At 62.9% G+C, this 17,406-nt stretch overlaps 1 protein-coding gene across 1 annotated transcript; it reads right to left on the reverse strand.

Annotated features, from left to right (window-relative positions):
* Nucleotides 1-3,232: 3,232 nt before the first annotated feature.
* On the reverse strand, nt 3,233-5,529 carry LOC104688212 (cysteine-rich tail protein 1). Its single transcript, XM_039561891.1, has 2 exons — nt 5,447-5,529; nt 3,233-4,953 (listed from the first exon to the last, which is right to left on the reverse strand). The coding sequence occupies exon 2, from the start codon at nt 4,922-4,924 to the stop codon at nt 4,502-4,504; it is 423 nt and encodes a 140-aa protein (XP_039417825.1). The 5' UTR covers nt 4,925-4,953; nt 5,447-5,529; the 3' UTR covers nt 3,233-4,501.
* Between the last annotated feature and the right edge of the window lie 11,877 nt (nt 5,530-17,406).

The raw sequence follows: 17,406 nt of genomic DNA on the forward strand, positions 1-17,406 counted from the left end.
CACATTTGCAAACTTCTCCTGGAGGTCACCAAGACTCTGTTCCCTCTCCTTAGGTGACCTCAAGTGTTTTGGTGCACACAGGTACCCCTGTCCTCCCCTCCTCCCAATTCCCCCATCCCTACCTGTCCCGAGATGCTGCCCAGGGCCTCAGGGTTGGTGGCAGAAGAGCTGTGCTGTCCCGGGGGGCTGTGGCAGTCCTGTGGGGAGCATCGGGGAGCTGAGCTGCCAGCAGCTCCCCAGCCAGGTCCCTGTGGCTGCCGGCGGTAGTGGGCAGGGGCTCACCTTTCAGGGACAGATGCTATTGGATCTGCTGCAGGGAAGCCAAGCCCGGCAGATTGGGTTACAAGCACCTGGGTAACAAAGACCTCTGAAATCTAAGCCCAGGAACGGTCATTAACCATCAGCCTGTGCTTCATTAACAGAAGGAGCCGTCCCTGTGAGGCCGAGGAGCTCTGGGCTCCACCGTGGGCAGAGGGCTTGGACGTCATCCGGACCTGGGCAGCAGCAGAATCTTCCACGTTCTGGGCCACCCTTCACAGCCGAGGGCATTTGGGCAGACGTCGGCCAGCAGAGACCCCGTCGCGCTCCAGCCACATATCCCCAGGTGGTCCGGGCTGCGGGGACGGCTGTGACAGGAGCGGGAGGGCACGGTGGGGTGGCAGGGCTGGGACTGCTGCAGGGACACCGGGGCTCTGGCCCGGTCTGGGCTGGCAGTGCCCACGCGTGGGGTGGTGCTCCCACCTGGAGCCTGGAGGTGACGTGTCCGTGACCTGCCCCTGCCCTTCCCCGTGAGGCTGCGGGCTCTGGCCTTGGGGCCTGAGTTACCCATGCTCAGCATCAGGCTGGGGGCACCCCAGCCGCGGGGACACCTGCAAGGTTCATGGCAGTGCATGACCCAGGGGAGGTGACAGCGCCAGGGAGGTGCCAGACTCTGTCCCCGCAGCTGCCCGTGGCCCAGCAGCAATGTCCCACCTGGAGGGTGCTGCAGACTGAAGAGGGGAGTGTGGTAGGGGGACAGATCCTGGACCCAGGCTCCTGGAGGAGAAAATCCCATGCTGGAGGCAGGGCAGGACGGCCAGGACAGCCGGCAGCATTCCTGCATGGAGCAGGAGAGGGCAGCAGCTCCCACTGCAGGCGGGAGCAGGCGGAGCTCTCCCGTGCTGCCTCCTCCATCGCTGGGCACCCCAGCTCAGCGCAGGCAGGGTTTGGGGCAGGGGAGCCCTTGGTGACAGGGGCTGTGCATCTGCCATGCTGACACCAAGGGTACCATGAGCCCTGCCAAAATCCCACCTGGATCCAGGAATAGGGAGTCACGGAATCGCTAAAGCTGGAAAATATCTTTAAAATTATCAAGTCCGATGTCAACTCAGCACCACCACCATGTTCACCACTAACCCACGTCCCCAAGTGCCACATGCCACATTTTTTGAACGCTTTCAGGGACGGTGACTCCTCCACGGCCCTGGGCAGCCTGTGCTTTACAACCCTTTCAGTGAAAAGTTTTTCCCTAATATCCAGCCTAAACCTCCCCTGGCACAGCCTGAGGCCGTTTCCTCTCGTCCTGTTACTTGTTACTTGGGAACAGAGACCAACCTACACCTCACTCCAACTCCTTTCAGGGAGCTGTGTGGAGCGATAAGGTCTCCCCTCAGGGAAGGCAGGCCTGCAATCAGCAGCGACACACGTGGATGGGAAACGCGTTTTCCTGTTCCCAGGGCTCATCCCCGGGCGCTGCAGGGACCTTCGGCACCGCGGGGCGGGGAGCGGCACCCTCAGGGAGAGCAAAGGTCTGAGCGGGATGAGCCGGAGCCCTGCACCGCCACCCGCGCTCCAGAGGCAGGAGGTGGCGGTCACCCAGCACAGCCCTCCGCACCCCTGGGCACCTTGGGGAGATGAACACACCCGGGGAGCACCCCTGGGCCTCCGCACCGCAGCTGCCCGGGTCACCAGAGCCCTGCCGCAGTCTGGGGCAGCCCTCACCCTCCGCTGCTCACCCCCCTCTCCTGCCGCTCCAGTTTAATCATTGCCCGGCTGGCTGGCAGGCTGTGCCCGGCCGCTCCCGCCGTGTTTGCCATCGCCGCGGGGCTGGGCAGAGCGCAGGGCAGCGGTGACACACGGCACATGCTGCGCCCTGCCCTGCCCGTGCCCCCGCTCGCACCGGCCGCTGCCGCGGCACCGCACACCCCTGGGGACAGCTCTCCATCCCCAGGCCGCGGCGTCCCGCAGAGCACGGCAGGGCCCGGGGCAGCCCCCGCCCTGCGGGCTCCGGCGCTGACGTGTCCCCTGCCCCGCCACACCGCGGGCGCCCCGCGACAGGGCAGGGCTGGCGGCGGGGACACCAAAGCAAACACGGGGTGGATCTGCCCGTCCCCGCTGCCGCGGTCTGGGCAGGGAGAACAAGAGAGCTCCTTGTGCAGCGGGCAGCCTGGGCTGTGTCCCTGCCAGCCCCCCCTGCGAGCCGCACGCCCCCGGCCACCCACCGCCCTGGGAGCTGGGCCAGGCAGGGGGTCCGGACGGGGGGGGCCAAACTGACAGGGCCAAACCTCTGCCAAGCCACTGCCACCCCACCCCATGTCCCAGGGGGGTGGGATTTCAAGAGTGGTGGGCTTCCAGGCAGTGGCAGGCTCTTGATGGGCTCCCAGCAGTGGTGGGCTCCCAGGGGCTGTGGGCTTTCAGTGGGATCTCAGCGTGGTGGCATCCAGGCAATGCTGGGCATCCAATGCTTGTGGGGTCTCAGTGCAGGTGGGCTCCAAGCAATGGCAAATACCAAGCCATGGTGGGCTCCCACTGCTGATGGACTCCTGGGAGGGTCACAGCCAGCCCCAAAGCCCACCCAGCTGGCCCAGCCAGGAACTTCCCTTTGCCAGGCCCTTCCTCAGCCTCTCCCAAAGACTCACGAAGTCTTTCCAGACAGGACAGTCACCCAGCTTGGCAGGGCTGGGCTGAGCACCAGCCAGTGTCCCCAGACACGCAGGAGCAGCATGTATTGGGAACGCCTGGGCACTGCTGGATCCAGGCTGGCACTGCTGGATCCAGGCTGGCACTGCTGGATCCAGGCTGGCAGCGGGGCACCAGGCAGTAGCCAAAGAGCTCAGCGAGAGCCGCTGATGTCAGCAGGGCAACAGTTAAGCCTTGTTTGGAGGCTTTAGCATTGCCCTTGCACACCCACCAGGGAAAGCAAGAAGTGACACGGGAATCCCAGAAAAGCCAGGGTGGAGGGAAGAGGCACACCTTGGCAGGGCAGGAGAGGGCTGTGATTTTATTTGCAGCACCCTGAAGTCATCTGCAAACACAGGCACTCCTCCCAGCCCCGGCTCCCGCAGGCAGCTCTGCAGCAGCCATGGAGCAGCTGCCGCCTGGCAGAGCGGCTGTCCCTGGGACGCCAGCTCCGGGGAGGACTGCCAGCACCAGGGAGCGCTGCCAGCAACACGGAGGGACGTCAACACCACGGCGGGACACCAGCACAACAGCGGGCTTGTTCCAGGTCGATGGCAGCAGCCCCAGCCGAAAGCCCAGCCGGGAGGTGCCCCAGCACTCTGGGAAGAGCCAGCGGAGCAGGCTCCTCCCGCCCTCCTCCGAGCGCAGGGAGTTGCAGAAGGCAAATGTGGGGGCTCTGCATTCCCAGCAAGGTGCCCCAGTGCTGCCCCGCTGCTGGAGCTGGGCCAGCCCTCTGCACTGGACCCGGCTCTGGGGTGCAGATGGGGCGAGAGGTTGTGCCCAGCACCCCACAAGCCTGGCAGGAGGAACAGAATGGGGCTGGGGGTTTCCTGGCACTGGGATATGAATGCCCACATCCATGCTGTGCCATCAGGTGCTGCCCTGGAGCACGGCCCAGCGCTCTGCCATGCTTTGGCTGTCTGTCTTTCCTGTCTCAGTCCCTCTGTCCATGGGCAGTGTGGTGAGGAGGAGCAGGACCCAGATGGAGCTTGGTGCAGGGTGCCAGCAGCATCCCCCGTGGTGCTGTGGGAGGGGGGACGACTCACTTCTGGGGAGGTGGGTCCCTGTTCCAGCTGGAGGCTCGTCCCTGGCTCCTCTCCACTGCTCCAAGACAGTGACAACGATGTCCTCCTCTGCCACGAACAGGGCTGCCAGCAGGTGCCCCAAACTGCAAACCCACCTGCTGGCAGCTGGGCACTGCCCACGCCTTCCCAGGGTGGAGGTTTCCCAGCATGGGGAGGCTGGCAGGGGCACTGTGCAGGACTGCAGGCTCACAGCACTGCCCCATCCCCAGTGCAGTCACTTCTCGGTGACATCTGTCCCAGCACACATCATCCTCAGGGCTCCCGGGCCCCACGGCCCAGCTGGCAGGTGCCCATCCCCAGCACATCTGGCTGCAGAGTTCACAGGTGAAAAGCAATGTCAGAGTCCAGCCAGTGCCAGCTGCCAGCTCTGCCAGGTGCCAGGGCAGCTTCCCGGGGTGCCCAGGCCAGCAGCCATGTCCCTGTGGGGTCACCCAGCCCCATCCCATGGTCAGCACGTCCAGTGGGTGCAGGGAGGGCCCTTAGGAGATGACACAGCGGCACTTTGGGCACCAGGAGCAGCACCTGCAGAAGCCACATCGCCTGCCAGCCCCCCGCTCCGGGCCCTTGGGTGGCTTGTCCAGGGTCACGGTGTAGAAGGAGGCTGATGATTCCCCATTGGGCATCCTCAGGCTGGCATAGGGGTTGTAGGGACGTGACCAGGACTTGTCCACGGCGATGGTCGGGCTGTTCCAGCCATTAGCGAGGTCTGTCTGCTCCTCCATGCCGTGGGTGGGCACGGCCGCGGGGTTGGCGATGACGGTGGGCTCATCCCTCAGGTAGCGCGTGATGAAGCTCTGCTGGAACTGCTCCCGTGGGATGTTGACGCTGGCGTAGGGGTTTTCCACGGTGATCCCACGATCCATCTCACTGCCCCTTGTCAGCACACGTGGCCTGTCTGGCATTTCCCACCCCCTGCGGGACAGAGACCCCGCTAACCCGGGGTGTGGGGGTGTCAGTGCTGGGGTTGTTCTCACAGCAGGGCAAGGGGAAGGGACCCCCGGCAGACCCCACTGGTTTGGGTGCAGAGCTGTGCTCCCCACTCCCTGCCAGCCCCAGGGAACCCCGACACGGTACACATGGACCCCCCAGAGCCAGGAGGGGTGCGGGGGGTGAGCAGGGCACTGGGGGGGCAGGAGGGGGTGCTGGCTGGGACACAGAGTGCAGGCAGGGCGGGGCAGGTGGGGTGGGAATTTCTCGAGGGGCACAGCTGGAGGGACGGAAGTGGGGAGAGGAGCGGGAAGAAACGGGGTGCAGGGGAGAGGCAGGGGGAAGATGGGACAGGACAAGAGCGGCTGGGACACGGGTTGGGGACGGGGCAGGCGGGGGAAGATCGGGGACCGAGGCGGGGGGGACAGAGGAAGAAAGGGGGCAGGGGGGAGCAGGCAGGACACGGCAGGGTGAGGGCAGCGATCCCCGGTACTCACCGAGCGCGCGGCTCCGGCCGCTGCGGGGCCGCTCTGCCCCGGCTGCGCTTCCTCCTGCACGGACCGCCCCGAGCGGCGCCGCCCCGAGCGACCGACAGACAGACAGACAGACAGACGGACCGGCCCCGAGAGACCGGGACAAGAACACCTCACACCCAGCACCCACCGCGCAGCCCCAAGACCAACCGACCGACCCAGCCCACACCGGCACTGGACATCGGAACAGAGCAGGGGCCAGAAGGAACTGGGCACCAATACCAGGCACTGGACAATGTGCACTTGGTGCTGGGCGCTTGGCAGTGGACAGGGACACTGGTCAGGAGGCACTGGGACCAGAACTGGACAGGGACGCTTGGCACTGGACAGGGGCAGGGGGCACTGGGCACCAGGCACTGGGCACCAGGCAAGGCCACCAGTACTGAGGCACCAAACCAGCACCAGCCATTGGTACCAGGAACTGGACGCCAGCACTGGATACCAGCACCAGCGTGGGCACTGGCACCAGCACCACACAGTGCACAGTGAACACCACACAGCAGGCAGTGCCACCATGCACTGTCACCACTGGCAGGACTGGGCACTGGCACCAGTACAGGCACCAGTACCATCCACTGGCACCAGCACCAGCCCTGTGTGCCATGCTCTGGGCACTGGCACCAGCACCACACTGGTTCTGGGCAGCAGGCAGGGGCTGGGAGGGGGGCACTGCACTCCACAGGTCTGTGGGAACCAGCAAACCCCGAGCGCCAGGCGCTGGGCAGAGGGCACCGAGCACCAGAACAGGTCCTGAGCACCAGGCAGGGGACACCAGGTCTGCACCCTCTGGCAGCCCCCAGACCTTCCTGCCAGGCTCTGCCTGCCCCCATGGGCACCCAGGGGTCCCACACCCCCTGCCTGGCTGTGTCTGCCCTCTCCAGCCCTGAGACCCCGGTGCCAGGGCTCTGCTGGGGTCCCCCTCCCTGCAGCACAGGACCTTTTCCAGGGTGGGTTCGGGGGCCACCCCCAGGGCACCGCTGGATGGTGGCACACACGAGGCTGGGTGGAGTGAGGACGTGGCTGCGCTAGGGCAAGGAGAGGGGTGCTGGCACATGTGCCATTCCCTGACACCAGAAGTGCTGCACAAGGAAAGATGCAAACTTTCAGCCCCTCCTCCGTCCATGTCCCTGCCGTGTGACCCTGCTGTGGTGTCCTCAGCCACTGGCACTCTTCCCATCCCCAAGGCCCCCAAAGTGGCTTGTGCGAAGCCCCAACCCCTTCCCACAAGCAGAACCTGTCCCTCCTGTGAGCCTCAGGGGTGCTGGGACAGCATCCTCCTGGACAGGCTGGGAGCAGGTGCCCCAAACTGCAGCTGAATCGTCCTGGGACTGGATTACATTTCCCACACACTTTGCAAAGGGAAAAGCCACTTCCTTCTGGCCATCCTTCTGACAACAGGAAATATTTCTCACCTGCCCCGAGGAGCAGAGGCTGCCCAGGCCAGCCCCTTGGCACTCCTGCAACAAGCAGGAGAGCTCCAGAGGGCGAGGGGAGCCTGCCTGCCCCTGGCAGCACAGCCCCTGGGATGAAGCTGCCAGCACCTGCTTGCAAATCCCCAGCTCCCCTGCCTTCCCTCTGGGGCTGATCCCTCTGTCCCGGAGCCTGCTGGGCTGGCAGCTCCCAGAGTGTGGTTTCCTTGTAAAGAGACTCAGCGAGCTTCCAGGTGGTGGAGGGAAAGGCAGAGGGAGGCCTGGGATTTTTTGGGGGGAGAAGCTGACCCTCCTCTGACCAGTCCTAGCATTGAGAGAGGGGCCTTGTGCACTCCTGTGCCTCAGTTTCCCCTCCGAGGACTGAGAGTGGGGGTGCAGCAGAGCACGTCTTGTGACAAATCAGCATCACAGCACACAACTCTGGGGTTTGAAAGCTGCAGAACTCCTGCACAGACCCCTCAGGGCCATTCTGCCACCGCAGGGTCACCTGGAGGAGAGCCACCAGCAGCCCCTGTCCTTTCGCTGGGCCTCGCTGCTCCCCAGTTTTCGCACCTTGAGCTGTTTCCCCAGAGCAAAACTCATCCATTTGGCTAAGCAGGGATAGAACAAGAAGCATCCTCCGCCCAGGTGTCCTGCGGGGACCCCCTCCCTGCCTGCCCGTGCCCGGCGTGTCCCTGCTCGCACAGGGGATGTCGCTGTGGCTCTCTCCCGCAGCGCGCTTCCCTTCCTCGCAGTGCCTCAGGGCTGGCTGGGTTTGTCTTTTAGCCCCCGATTTCCATGCGCAGCCCTGTCCCAGAGCAGCTCTGCTTTCAGGGAGCTGCGAGGCTGCACGTCAGGCACAGCCTGGGTCTGGGGGACCCTGAGGCCCTGCAGCCCCCGTGTCCTCAGCGCCTTCCCTCTCCCCAAGGGGCTCCCACATGAAGGTCACCTCACAGAACCTTGGGCACTTTCGGGAGGGGACATCCCACACGCTGCTGCCCGGGGCTGCAGCCCCCACGCAGCCGCTCGGAGCAGGGTGTCAGCTGGCATCTGAGGTGCCTCTGTGCCAGGGATGTCTCTCAGCATCCAGCCGTGGCTGCTCCCGTCTCGCGGGCACCTCCTGGATACACTCGTTCCCTGCATGGCAGATCTGTGGCAGCCCCAGCTGAGGAGAGTTCTCACCAACCAGGAGCAGCAACCCCTAATCTGGAGCCTGAAGTTCAAACATTTCCGTTCTTGCCAAGAAATTCTCCAAACTGAGCTCCAAGGGCCACATCCAGCAATCGTGTGTTGATCCTTGGAGGGTTTATAGACGATGGAGGATCCTCAGGTGGAAAAGTTGCTGCACCAAAGCTCAAGCTGCTGGAGTTGTGCCATGTGGGATTCCCCGAGCTGGGAGCAGGCAGGTGCTGCAGAGCTGTGTAACTCCTTGAATAAGTGGAGGAGCTGAACTAATGCGAGGCTCTTTGTGGCTTAAACCCAGCCTAATTTCCTGCAATTGTTTTCAGGGGGGAAAGAAATAAACAGAAAAAAACAACCAAAACTCAATGCCCACCCTGGAGATGTCCCAGGCTGGGGGCTGATGGAGAGGGAGATCCTCAGAGATGCCACGCTGCTTCCAGAGGAATGCTGGTTTGAGGAGGAGCCTGGGAAAACCAGGAGAAAGAGGGAAAAAAAGCCAACCTTCGCTTTCCTGGGTTTTTTTGACTGGCTCAGGAACATGCTGGAAGCCTGAAAATGAGAGGGCAGTGCCATGGAGGGGGCTGGGCCTGGGTTCCCAGCATGGGCTGCAGGTGCTGCAGGGGCAGGAGCGTCCCCAGCCGTGGGACATCAGCCAGGAGGAAAGTGCTGGCTCAGGAATGCCTCAATCCCAATCCATGAGTTCTGGTCTCCTCCCAGCCGTACCACGGCAGGGCACCCATAGCCCCAGACCCTGTGTGACCCAGCACAAGCTGCTGGAAGTTTTTGCAGGATACCAGTAACTGCAGGGATCCCCTGGGATGCCTCAGCTCGCTGGTGCTTCACACACAGCAAAAGGGACATTTATTTCGTTAAAAAAAACCAAACAAACCAGAAAGCCCCAGGCACGCCCTGTTCCTGTCCCTCTTTCTGCTGGGTATTCGTGTGTCACCCCAGCGGTGGAGCTTTCTCACTTCCCGCTGCTCCCAGGGCTCTCCCGGGCACCAGGAATAAAAACCTCCTGACCAGGTCCCGTTTCAAGCGCTTCCCTCGGCTCCCGGGCGCTGCAGTGCCTGGCGCGGGCACAGGAGGGTGGTGATGCTCTTCCCAGCCCGGCAGTGCCGGAGGATGATGAAGGGCGACGCTTCCTACAGGGAAAGGTTTTGTCACCAGCTGAGGGGGCAGCTCGGTGAGCCCCCAGTGCAGATGGTGGCCACTCACCAAACCTTGGGGGGGCCTGAAGGCTGAGCCCGTGGGTGGCCGCCGTATGGGAAGGACACGGGGACGGATTGGGCCAGTGCAGGGATGGGAAGGCAGCCCCCAGATTCAGGCTGTGGGATGATTCCCTCGGGATATCACAAGCCTCCAGCCGTGGAGCACAGCTGTGCTAGGTTTTCTTCAAGGCTTTTGCCTTAATCCTCAACTGCCTCCTCATTAAAATCAGAGTGAGGCCCGGGGATACGGAAGGAAAGATCACAGGGAGCGGGAGGCATTTCCTAAGGATCAGTGTCACCGGCGCCAGGGCTCAGCTGGGCACCCACTGAGGGGCGGCTGTGGGAATGAGGGTGCCATGGAGGGAACCCCACTGGTGCAGGTCTGAGGGGCAATGCAGGCAGCACAGAGCAGGACCCAGGGATAAAGCTGCCAGAGACAGGGGGTTTGGGGGCTCATGGAAACTGCAAGACTTGGTGCTGTGTGCCCTTCAGCAGCTCAGCCCCTCACAAACACCCCAAGGACAACCCAACACAAAATCCAGCCTGTGTCCCCAAGCTGTGCTCAGCATCCCATGTGCGGGGACCCTGCCCTGCTTGTCTCCAGGTCTGCCCAGGGCATGCAAGGCGTTTCCACAGCTCTCGGTTCCCTCTCGGGGGAAGCAATGTGTCCCAAAGGACGGCAGCAGCTTTTGAAGCCCAAACGGAGCCTGGAGGTGACCTGCCAAAGCTGCTCGGTGGGAGGGATTTCCTGTGGGGCCAGAATGTGTCCCGTCCCTCGGGTCAGCACCTGGGTGCGCACACTGGGCTGCCCTGGCCCGGCACACATCCTCCTGCAGGCCAAATCCTGCTCTCCGTGGCGGCTCCTGGCACTCAGCTCTGTGCGGAGGGGCAGCACAGACTCCTCTGCAGAAGTCTCCCGAGGCGCTGCTGCTCCCCGTGCAGCGCAGCACAGCCCCGAAAGGGCCGGCAGCTCCTCAGATCCACAGCTCCCCTCGACAGCTCCCTGCTGCTCACGCTGCGCTCTCCCGATGTTACATCTCAGCCACCCCGCAGGCTCACGAGCGGGGACAGGGATGCAGAGCTGGGGCACACGTGTTCTGTGCCTCTGCACCGGCCCCTGCCCGGCCCTCCCGGTGCCCGCGGGGACAGGGACGCTGCAGAGGCACCTTCGCCGTGCCCGGTGTGCCGGGGCCGCTCGGAGCCTGCGCTCCTGACAGATACCTGTGCTGGGATGCTGAGCTGCAGAGCCCAAAGCCTTTCCAGCTTAACGTCAGGCTCTTTCCCTGGCAGGGGGATGCCGCGTTGGATCCATAACCCAGTCCCCAGGCTGGCACGGCCACACCGACATCACAGGAGTCGGCCGGCGCCTGGCCCACTGCCGGCCTCTCCCGGGCCGCAGGAACCAGAGAGGAGCCGGTTTCCTTATCGCCCTCCCGCAGCCCCCCTCCGTCCCTCTCCCCTGCGCTCCCGGCCCGGCCGCCCCCGGGTCACGCCGGGGCTTGCAGCGGCGCGGGGAAGCGAGCATTTGGCTGCCCACAGCGGCCCTGCAGGAGAGAAAGCAAGGATTTCCTGGCCTGGAGCAAGTCCTTCCCGTCTCCTCCCAGCTGCCGAGTGCTTTGGGGCTGAGGGTGGGCTGTTCCCAACAGGCTTTGAGCAGGACAGGGGCTGCCCCTGCCTGGAGCTGCTGCCGAATGTGCGAGGAAGCAGGAGGCAGCTCGGATCCGCGCACTTCTGCTGGCAGTGCCAAAATCTCGCCCTCTGCTCCAGCCTACCCATTCCCTGCTGAGGCAGAGCCTCTGGCCAGCACGGAGATGTTCCCCTTGCTCCTCGTGCATTCTCACCCACAATGTGCCACGGGGACAGTGGCAGCAGGGTGGCCTTGTGCCATCGCACAGCGGCTTTAGGAAGGACAATTCACCCGTTGCCAAGCTCAGCCCAGCCCCATGACAGGATCTGTGTCCTGCATCTCCCGGTGCTGAACCAGGCAGCAGCAAACAGCCCGGGATGCCTTCCAAGGCTAAACCCTCACACAAACACCTGGAAAAGGGGCTGTAAGAGCCCCAGCTGGGACACGGAGTTGGGCAGCTCACATACACAGCCACGGTTCTTCCTGCTCAAGTGTCACTTCTCCTTCCTGCGGAGGGAGCAGCAGCTGCCCCCGCCTCGGCTGCTCCCACCCTCGCGGGCTCCTGAGCAGCCACGTGGGCGATGCCGCAGCTTCCGCCGTGCCACGACCTTGTGCAGTGACTGCACCTGCCGCTGGTTTCTTTAGGACAAGCGCTGGTTTCCTGCTGTGTTTCCGTGACTGAAACTTTCCAGTCCTGGGGATGGCTGTGGCAGAAGGGCTGCCACTCATCTCCCGGCCTGGAGCATCCCCAGCACTTTGCCATCCTCTCCTTTGGCCACTGCCCCGGGGACGGGATTAGGGATGGCACCATCCTGCCCCGGGGACGGGATTAGGGATGGCACCATCCTGCCCCGGTGAAGGCTTGGCCGTGGCAGGCTGGGGCTGCTCTCCACACGGGGAGCCGGCAGACCGCCGCGCAGCACCCAGCTCCCAGCTAAGCCCTTGGCTCCGGCTCTCTCCCAGTGGAGGTCTGGTTTCTGTCCTGCCGTCTGCTTGTCCTCCCTCGCTCCAAACAGTCCCCGTTTGTTTGGCTCTCGCTGCCGGCTGGAGCCGGGGCCGCGTGCCTGGGCCCGCCTGTGCACAACGGCTCCTTGTTCACCGCCGCCCTCCCCGCTCGCTCCTCGCCTGCTTTAGCAATTATCCCAATTAGCTGTGCCCTCTCCTTGCTCCCCAGCTGCACCGCGGACCCTCATCCCTCCTGCTCCGCGCCGGTGGCAGCAGCGCTGCTGTCCGGAAGGGGCCACCCCCGGGCCAGCGGGCTGTGGGCACGGCGCGATGGTGCCACCTTCCTGGGTGGGAAACAGGCGGGCTGTGCAGAATCCAGGTCTTTGTGGTCCATGCTGAATCCCAGGGCTCTCTTCAACCCTCTTTGGCACTTGAGGAGGGTGGGGAAGCTCTGCCTCGACCTGCAGCTCCCGGGGTGCCACTGGCATCTGCCTCTGCTCCTCCGCATCGCCTGGGTGGGTGCTGCCCGTCCTGCCCCAGCCACACGGGTGCCCCCCCGCCTCGCTCCCCGGGTGCGGGGGTGCAGCCAGACGGCTTCCTGCAAGCCACGGCCCTCGTGCCACCGCGGCTGCACCATCCTCATCCCACAGCCGCTAGCTCAGCCGGAGCCGGGGGCGGGCGGGTGAAGGTTGAGGTTTCCACCCGCTGACGAGGCTGGGGCAGTGGAGGGGCCTTTCTACAGCAGTTCCCGGCAGTGCCGTGCTCCGGGGCCACCTTCTCGTCTGCCGCCCTGAGCCCAAGGAGGAGTCGGAGTGCAGTCCCTGGGGAGATGCCGGGCACGGGAGCATCCCTGCTGGCAGAGCCCAGCGAGAGGAGCAGGACCAGTTCTTCCTGCATGCTGGCAGCGCGCGTGCATCTCCCAGACTGGAAATCCAGGGCAGACAAACCCCCGGATCCTCTGCCCGTGGCCACGCCAGCCCCTGCAATGGTCGCAGCAGCACGGCAGCAGCGTGGGCAGCCCCTGCCATCGTCCCCGTGCTGCAGCCACGCGGGGGACACAGAGCCTTGGCAGGGGCATCAGCAGGCAGGGCCAGCGCCGGGGCTGCCACTCCCGGGATGGCTCCGAGCGCCCTGCCCGCGCTGACAGCAGCCCCGGGCTCCCGGGGTTTGATCTTTACCGCTCGAGCCGGGCTGTCTGCTCCCATTTGCGTCTGCTGAGGGAGGGATGCGAGCGCCGGGCTGGCGCAGGCTGGCAGCTCCGTGCTGGCACGCAGGCAGCCGCCGGGCAGGCAGCCCCTGCGCTGCTGCAGAGCCTCCTCCGCAGCCCTGCCAGCCCCAAACCCCGTGTGCAGATCAGGGTCCTGCAGAAGCCAGGGCTGGGTGAGCCGGGGCAGGCGGGGGGCTCCCAGGGACCCCGTGTGCCTTGCTGGGGGACAGCCCTCAGCCTTGACCCTGCACCTTCAAAGCAAAAACATTGAGCCTGCAGCCTCAAAACTGCCCCCTCTTCCCCATCCATGGGACCATGATGGCTCCAGAGCACCTGGCAGGGGCTGGGGGTGCTCAGTGCCCTGCAGAGCTCCCCATTCCACCCCCAAACACACACGTGCCCCCAGCAGACAGGGACGTGGCTCATGGTGGTCCAAGTCTCTCTGGTTACCTCTGTCCTGTCCCAGGGACACAGCACAGTCCCAGTGGCACCTGACAGCTCCCACAGCAGTCTGGGCACGCTGGGTCCCCTCCCCAGCTGGAGCCCTGGTTTCTGTTACATGGAATGACCTCCCCTCCCCACGTCACCCTGGCTCCAGTGCTCCACTTGCTTCCCCACAGCCTGCACAGGAGCACCAGGCTGCTGCAACCCCCTTGTGCCCAAAGGTCTCCCTTCAGCCAAGGCACTGGGCAAGGAGTCGTCCCTGGAGGGAGCAGAGGGGAAGGACAGGCCACGAGGTCCCCAGCATCCTGGCACCAGCCATACTGGCCCAGGCTCTTGGAGGACTGAAGAAATCAGGGTGATAAAAACCCCAAGGCCAGATGGTTCTGTCAACCCCAGGGAACGTCCTCAGGAGCTGGTGCAGCCCCCCATTCCTGCCCTGTGGGATGCAGCCCCTGCCAGGGACCCTCTGCCACGGCTTCCACGTGCTCCCAGCTCCCACCCACGGCGGTGCTGGGGAGTTCACCAGCTCCAGCAGCTCCTCACACCTGACCCACACTCCCCCTTCCAACCTCCCATCCCCAGGCCTGCGAGCCACCCCTCTTCCCCCGCTGCAGCTCTCCCACCACACACTCAGAGCAAGCATTGGCTCGGCTCCCCAGCTCTGAGAGCAGCAGCAGCTCCTGCTCCGACAGCCCCACAGGGCCCTGCAGCCTCTGCCAGAGCAGGAGCTGTGCCCAGGGCCAGCTCCCAGCTGTGCACCACACAGCTCCCCGGGAGGGTTACAGGCATGCAGGAAAAACAAAATCCTCCGTTCAACACCCAAATTCACCCAACTGACCTAGAAATGCAGCCGTGGTGCTCCAGACAAGAGCACAGGTTGCTCAAGCTGAGCAGAAGGGCCAGCAGGAGAGCCAGGGGGTGCTGCCAGCTGCTGGGAGTGGCGATGGGGGAGCACATGGTGCCCTCAGGTCCTGTTGGGAGGCCCAGGACAGTCACACGGGGACAGCAGGATCCTGCAAGCACAGCCACAGCCTCGGACGTGGGGCCATGTCCAGAGCAAGGGGGGCAGCAGCCAAGAGTCAGGCAGGGCTTGAGGGGTCCCATCCGCTGCCTTCAGGGAAGTTTTCCTGCAAAAGCTGAAATTATGCTGCAAAAACAAATCGCTGCTTCAGTCTGGGCTGCTGTTCGGAGCTGTGTCCCAACTGAGGCAGCCCCAGGAGGGAGGAGCAGGATTTTGGGCACCTCAGCACCTGTGCCAGGCCCCCCGTGTCCCAGCGGGCACCTCGGAGGCACACACGGCCGCCGCTGCTCCTCCTCCTCCCTGACCCAGTTTGTGCCTGGCCGCGGCGTCCAGGCGAGCAGCGCCGGCAGGTTACGAGCGCTGGGCTCTCCCGGGGAGCCAGCACAGCAAACGCTAAATGTCACCACAATTACAAGGCGCCTGCCACAGCCCCAGCGTCGGCACCAGAGCTGCTCCACCAGCCCTGCACCCGCCCAGCCCGCGAAGGAGAGCAGGGACAGCGCCTGGATCCCAGCACTGGCACATGCTCTGGTTTCTTCCGAGCCTCAAATCCCTCAGGCTCTGTTAAAGCCAGCATCAGCTGGGCTACATGGGCTGGGGAAAGGCTTCTGCAGAACTGCCATTGCTATTTCTGGGCCAGCCCTGTCCTGTTTTCCTTGGACACAAGGTGTTTTCTAAAGGAAATGGGTCTTCCTTGCACCCTCTCGCCCTGAAATGCAGCTTTAGCGCTTTGTGGTCACCCCCTTGGACTCTGTTGGGGCTTTAGGAACATCCATAACCTTCAAGCTGATCAGAGCACCACATGTGCATCTCAGAGTTTGTGTGTGGCTTCAGACACTTTGGGGATCTTCTGAGCATCACTTCTCTCATGGTGGAGTCTCTGTGGACAGCTGCAAGCCTAGAAACCACCACATGAAAGCCCCCACCAGGGCCTTAGGATCAGTGATCAGGTCCTGACCACCAGCAACCCACACGCTGCTCCGGACAGCGGCCAGGGAACAGCTCTGCAGCAGCTGGGGCAGCCTTCAGCTACCAGCTGGCAACAAGAGACTCTGCTGCTTTCTTGGCAGATATTTCAGTAGCATCCTTCCTTCAAAATGGTGTTTGCTCCGCCTGGGCAAGCTGCACAGACAGCTCCTCTGGTGGTTTTGGGGGAGCATTGTGGCTGATGAGAGCTGCCTTGCTTTCCCCTCCTGGTGGGGTCTGTGCTGGGCTCTTGTGGCCACCTCAGCCAGGCCTGGAGGGTCTCAGCCTGGGCTGGTGCTGATCGTGGCCCTTGGGGTCCCTTCTCCTGGTGCTCTAACTTGGGAAGGAGAGAGAGTCCCAAGGGGATGGGACACAGAGGATGAAAACACGGGGTATGGTACCATGTCCATCCCTCCCAGCCAGGCCGGGCTGTCCCTGCGGCCCCCGAGCAGCCGGGCAGGCCCTGCCACTGGTGCTGCCCCGCACAGACCTGCAGAGAAAGCTGCTCTCTGCAAAGCTGGGGATGAGCTCATGTTCTTGTGGGTGAATTATCTGTGTGATGAGTGATTCACCAGAGCAAAACAAGATTGGTGTGAGAAACAGACGGGATTTTGGGAAGAGCTGTGGATGCGTGCGGGACCCTGACAAGTGAACTCGGTAATGGGAGAAGCAAGGAGAGAAGAAAGGTGGCCTGAGGTGCTGCCACCAGGAGCACAGACAGCATGGATGGGGATGTGGATGCTGGACAGGAAGGTTTGGCTCACACAGAGCTGTCGGCCCACTCAGGTGGGGTGGGAAGAAAAGCCTCAGGTGCCATCAGGGCACAGGGCTGGCACCAAGTGAGAGTGGGGCCATCCTCTCAGAACGGGTCCTTCCCACAGGTGTTAGAAATCCAGAAGGGCAATAAGATCCTGAGCACACAGTTGGATGGCTGAGCAGGTGATGGCTGATGGTGAGGAAGAAATTTAGGGCCAAATTATCTTCTGGCTTCACCATTCATCTCTGCAAAGCCTGGCCAGCAGTGTCACAGCTCCCAACACACTTACAGAGCAAAGGTTTAGAACTGATCCAGTCAAGACACTGGAAAGGAATGAATTCTGCAGAAAGAAGCTGTGGTTTCACACAAGGCCAACACCCCCTGAATTACAGCAATAACCTCCTGGTTACAAACAGCAAAACCTTGTTCATCTGGGACAAGCGAAGGGAATCCACTGGCAAAGCTGCTCCTGCATGTCTGTCCAAGGAGAGCTCAAAGCAGGACCCGAGGACAGCAGGTACAACAGAGCTGAGGAGCAACCTCTGAACCAAAAGGTGTGCTTGGCCTGCTGACAAGGTCTCTGAAAATGGCCAAATACATCAGTGCTGCTTGTAAAGCCCAGGAGAGCACCCACATCACATCAGCACAGCTCAGAAGGCATTCTGAGGATATCCACACACAGCCAAAACATGTTTATGATAACACTAAGTGCAAAAGGTTTTTATAAAAGATAATGCAGCATGGGTGTTTATATGCCAAAGTTAGGTGTCAAACCCAGGAGTAAGAGACAAGAGCCAAAGGCAGAGATTAGAGGTGGCCACAGGGTTTGGTGGGGTCATCAGCCAAGTCTGAGCCACACAGGCCCAGATAGAGATGGAGGGTGCAGGTTTTGAAGGATGAGATTATTTCAGTAAAGCAGAGATCTTCGTGGACCAACTCAGCAGAGAAAAGGGAAAGCTCTGCTTTGAGCATGTGAAGCAGAGGCAGAGCCATTGGGGCAACAGGAAGATCCCAGCACCTTGGCACAAACACACTCTTATTCAGCAGAAAAGATGCCCAATGTAATTTATGATTATTTTTAAATAGAGCTGTTGCCTAACTCACGGAACAGCAGCATAATAACACCGTGTAGCTGGGTCAGCACGGGGATGCCGT

This window comes from Corvus cornix, chromosome 17, assembly GCF_000738735.6.
Source record: "Corvus cornix cornix isolate S_Up_H32 chromosome 17, ASM73873v5, whole genome shotgun sequence".
NCBI classification, from domain to species: domain Eukaryota; kingdom Metazoa; phylum Chordata; class Aves; order Passeriformes; family Corvidae; genus Corvus; species Corvus cornix.

Bases quoted from the DNA above. Each gene is read 5' to 3' on its own strand.
- LOC104688212 (XM_039561891.1), bottom strand. From the start codon at position 4,924: ATGCCAGACAGGCCACGTGTGCTGACAAGGGGCAGTGAGATGGATCGT.